Source organism: Carlito syrichta, unplaced genomic scaffold (genome assembly GCF_000164805.1).
Source record: "Carlito syrichta isolate Samal-C Ts95f unplaced genomic scaffold, Tarsius_syrichta-2.0.1 Scaffold288197, whole genome shotgun sequence".
In the NCBI taxonomy this organism is placed as follows: Eukaryota; Metazoa; Chordata; class Mammalia; order Primates; family Tarsiidae; genus Carlito; species Carlito syrichta.
This window is the reverse complement of record NW_007232293.1, coordinates 41,713-44,541: the sequence shown is the minus strand read 5'-3', so window position 1 is coordinate 44,541 and position 2,829 is coordinate 41,713. Positions and strand designations below refer to the sequence as shown.

Below are 2,829 nucleotides of genomic sequence, written 5' to 3'. Positions count from 1 at the left end.
GAACTCAGGCAGTCCTCTTACCTCAGCCTCCCAAAGTGCTGGGATTATAGGCACGAGCCACCGCACCGGCCACTGTTTCCTTATATGATCCCCAAAGTCCAAAAGGTCCAGGATTCCAATTTGAATCCCCAAAGTCCAAAGGGTTTAGGAAGGGAAGAGAATAAAAATAAACAACGAGGTGCAAGCAGCAGGAATCCACGAATAACGTTTGTCCCCTCATATCCGTGGCCTGTCGCACCCTGGGGTGGGCGCTGTTCTGACCCCCGGGAAGGGAGGAGACCGGCCCAGGCAGCCTGTGACTGCCCGGAAGGTGGCTCGGGCTGTCTGCATGTGAAGCCCGTGCTCGTCTCCCCTGCTCCGGGGCCTCGGGTCAAGGAAGTTTCCACTTCTTCCCCGCCACGCCAGCCGCACCAGGAGCCACCGCCCTGTGTCTTGGGACCCACCGCAGGCCTCGACCCTGCAGAATGTCCTCCCAGGATCTGAGGTGAGCTCTGTGGGATAGCCTGGGCTCTCTGGGCCCCTGGAGGGGGGGAGTCCCTGAGGTTCCAGCACGTCCCTCGACTTCTTTCCCAGATTCCTGAAGACTAAGCGAGCCCTGGGGAAGAGCAAGTGAGATCCGTTTCCCAGATACATGTGTTATGTGTGTCACATGCACATTGGGTTAAATATGCATAGGCACATACACACGAAGACATATACAAATATACATATATCTTTTTTGGGGAGAGGAGGGTCAAAGTCTATCTGTCACCCAGGCTGGAGTGCAGGGGCACGCTCCCGGCCACCGCAGCCTCGACCTGCTGGACCCAGGTGATCCTTCCGCCTCAGCCTCCCGAGCAGCTGGAACTACAGGCACGCGCCACCACGCCCGGCTAAATTTTTGATTTATTGTAGAGACATGGTCTCACCAAGTTGCCTAGGCTGGTCTCGAACCCCTGGACTCAGGCAATCCTCTTGCCTCCACCTCCCAAAGTGCTGGGATGACAGGCGTGAGCCACCCCCTCTGGCTTACAATGTATCTTCTCTGACTGCAGAATTTTTCTTTTTTCTTTTTTTGTTTTTTTTTGAGTTGAAGTCTCACTCTGTCACCCAGACTGGAGTTTAGTGGCACGCTCATGGCCACTGCAGCCTTGACCTGCTGGACTCCGGAGATCCTTCTGCCTTAGCCTTCCAAGTAGCTGGGACTGCAGGCGCACGCCACCACACCCAGCTAGTTTTTGTGACTTATTGTAAAGATGAGGTCTCACCAAGTTGCCCAGGCTGGTCTCGAATCCTCGGGGCTCAGGCAATCCTTCGCCTCGGCCTCCCAAAGTGCCGGGATGACAGGCTGAGCCTCCGCAACCAGCCTGACTGCAGAATTTAAGGCACAGTTCTATTGGTTGTCACAAAGTTGCTTGCCTGCGCACCAAGGTGGGCTACACATGGTGGTTCACGCCTTGTAATACCGACACTTTGGGAGGCCAAGGCGGGAGGACCACTTGAGCCCCAGAGTTCAAAACCTCCCACTACCCTCAACCCCGGGAAACATAGTTAGACCTCATCTCTACAAAAAATAGAAAAATTAGCCAGTTAAGGTGGTGCGTACCTGTAGTCCCAAGTCCCAGCTACCCGAGAAACTGAGGCTGGAGGATCGCCTGAGTCCAGGAGGTAGAAGCTGCGGTAAGCCATGATTGTGCAACTGCACTCCAGCCTGGGCAACAGAGTGAGATCCCAAATAAAAAATTTATAAAGCTGCTGGACTCGGTGGCTCAGCCTGTAATCCCGCGCCTTTGGGAGGCTGAGGCGAGTGGATTGGCTGATCTCGCGGGTTCGAGACCCGCCTGGGCAACTTGGCGAGACCTCATCTCCACAATAAATCAAAAAATCAGCCGGGTGTGGTAATGCATGCCTGTAATTCCGGCTACTCGGAAGGCTGAGGCGGAAGGATCGCCGGAGCCCAGCAGGTCGAGGCTGCGGTGGCCGGGAGTGGCCACTGCACTCTAATCTGGGCGACAGAGTGAGACTGCAACTCAAAAAAAAAAATTTAAAAAGCTTATTCTCTCAGTCTGCCTGTGGCCTGAAAGATAAGAACACTTTCCTGGACTCCAAGGAGTCTGAGAAAGTTTTGTTTTGTTTTGTTTTTCACTTTTTTACTGTAGAGTGGTCTCGCCAAGTTGCCCGGGCTGGTCTCGAATCCACAGGCTCAGGCAATCCACTCGCCGTGGCCTCCCAAAGTGCTGGGATGACGGGCTGAGTTTTGTTTTCTGCTTTCCATCTGCCACAACTCCTATACTCGACAGGGCAAGGAGCCCACATCATCTGCGGACTTGGCTTTCGGCTGGAATTAGGCCGTCTCGATACTTGACCCTGGCTCTCTCGCTGGCTAAGATTCAGCCTCCTCATCAGCAGTGCATGTTCTCTTATTAGTCACCATAGCTACCACCTGGCCGATGCATTCGTTTATTGAGTCCTGACACAAGCAACACCTTGAGTCAAGTTTTACACGGGGGAATCGAAGGTCACAGGAGTGAGGAAACAGCACGGGTCAGGTTCAAACTCAGTCCGCCTGACCTGATGTGCTCATTAAAATTTCAGTTTGTTTGAGATTTTTTTTTTTTTTTTTTTTGAGTCAGAGTCTCACTGTGTCGCCCAGGCTGGAGTGCTGTGGAAGGCACAAGGCCACCACAGCCTCGACCTCCTGGCCTCAAGCGATCCTTCCCTCTCAACTTCCCAAGCCTCAGCCTTCCGAGTAGCTGGAACCACAGACATGCGCCACCACGCCCAGCTAATTTTCTGATTTATTGTAGAGATAGGTCTCGCCAAGTTGCCCAGGCTGGTCTCGAAACCCTG

At 53.7% G+C, this 2,829-nt stretch overlaps 1 protein-coding gene across 1 annotated transcript in view; it reads left to right on the top strand.

Annotated features, from left to right (window-relative positions):
- The first annotated feature begins 464 nt into the window (after positions 1 to 464).
- Positions 465 to 2,829, top strand: part of SLC25A18 (solute carrier family 25 member 18) — an 11,881-nt gene continuing 9,516 nt past the window's right edge. Inside the window, exon 1 of the mRNA XM_021710159.1 lies at positions 465 to 484. Coding sequence (XP_021565834.1) covers positions 465 to 484 — 20 coding nt within the window. The remainder of the gene's footprint in view (positions 485 to 2,829) is intronic.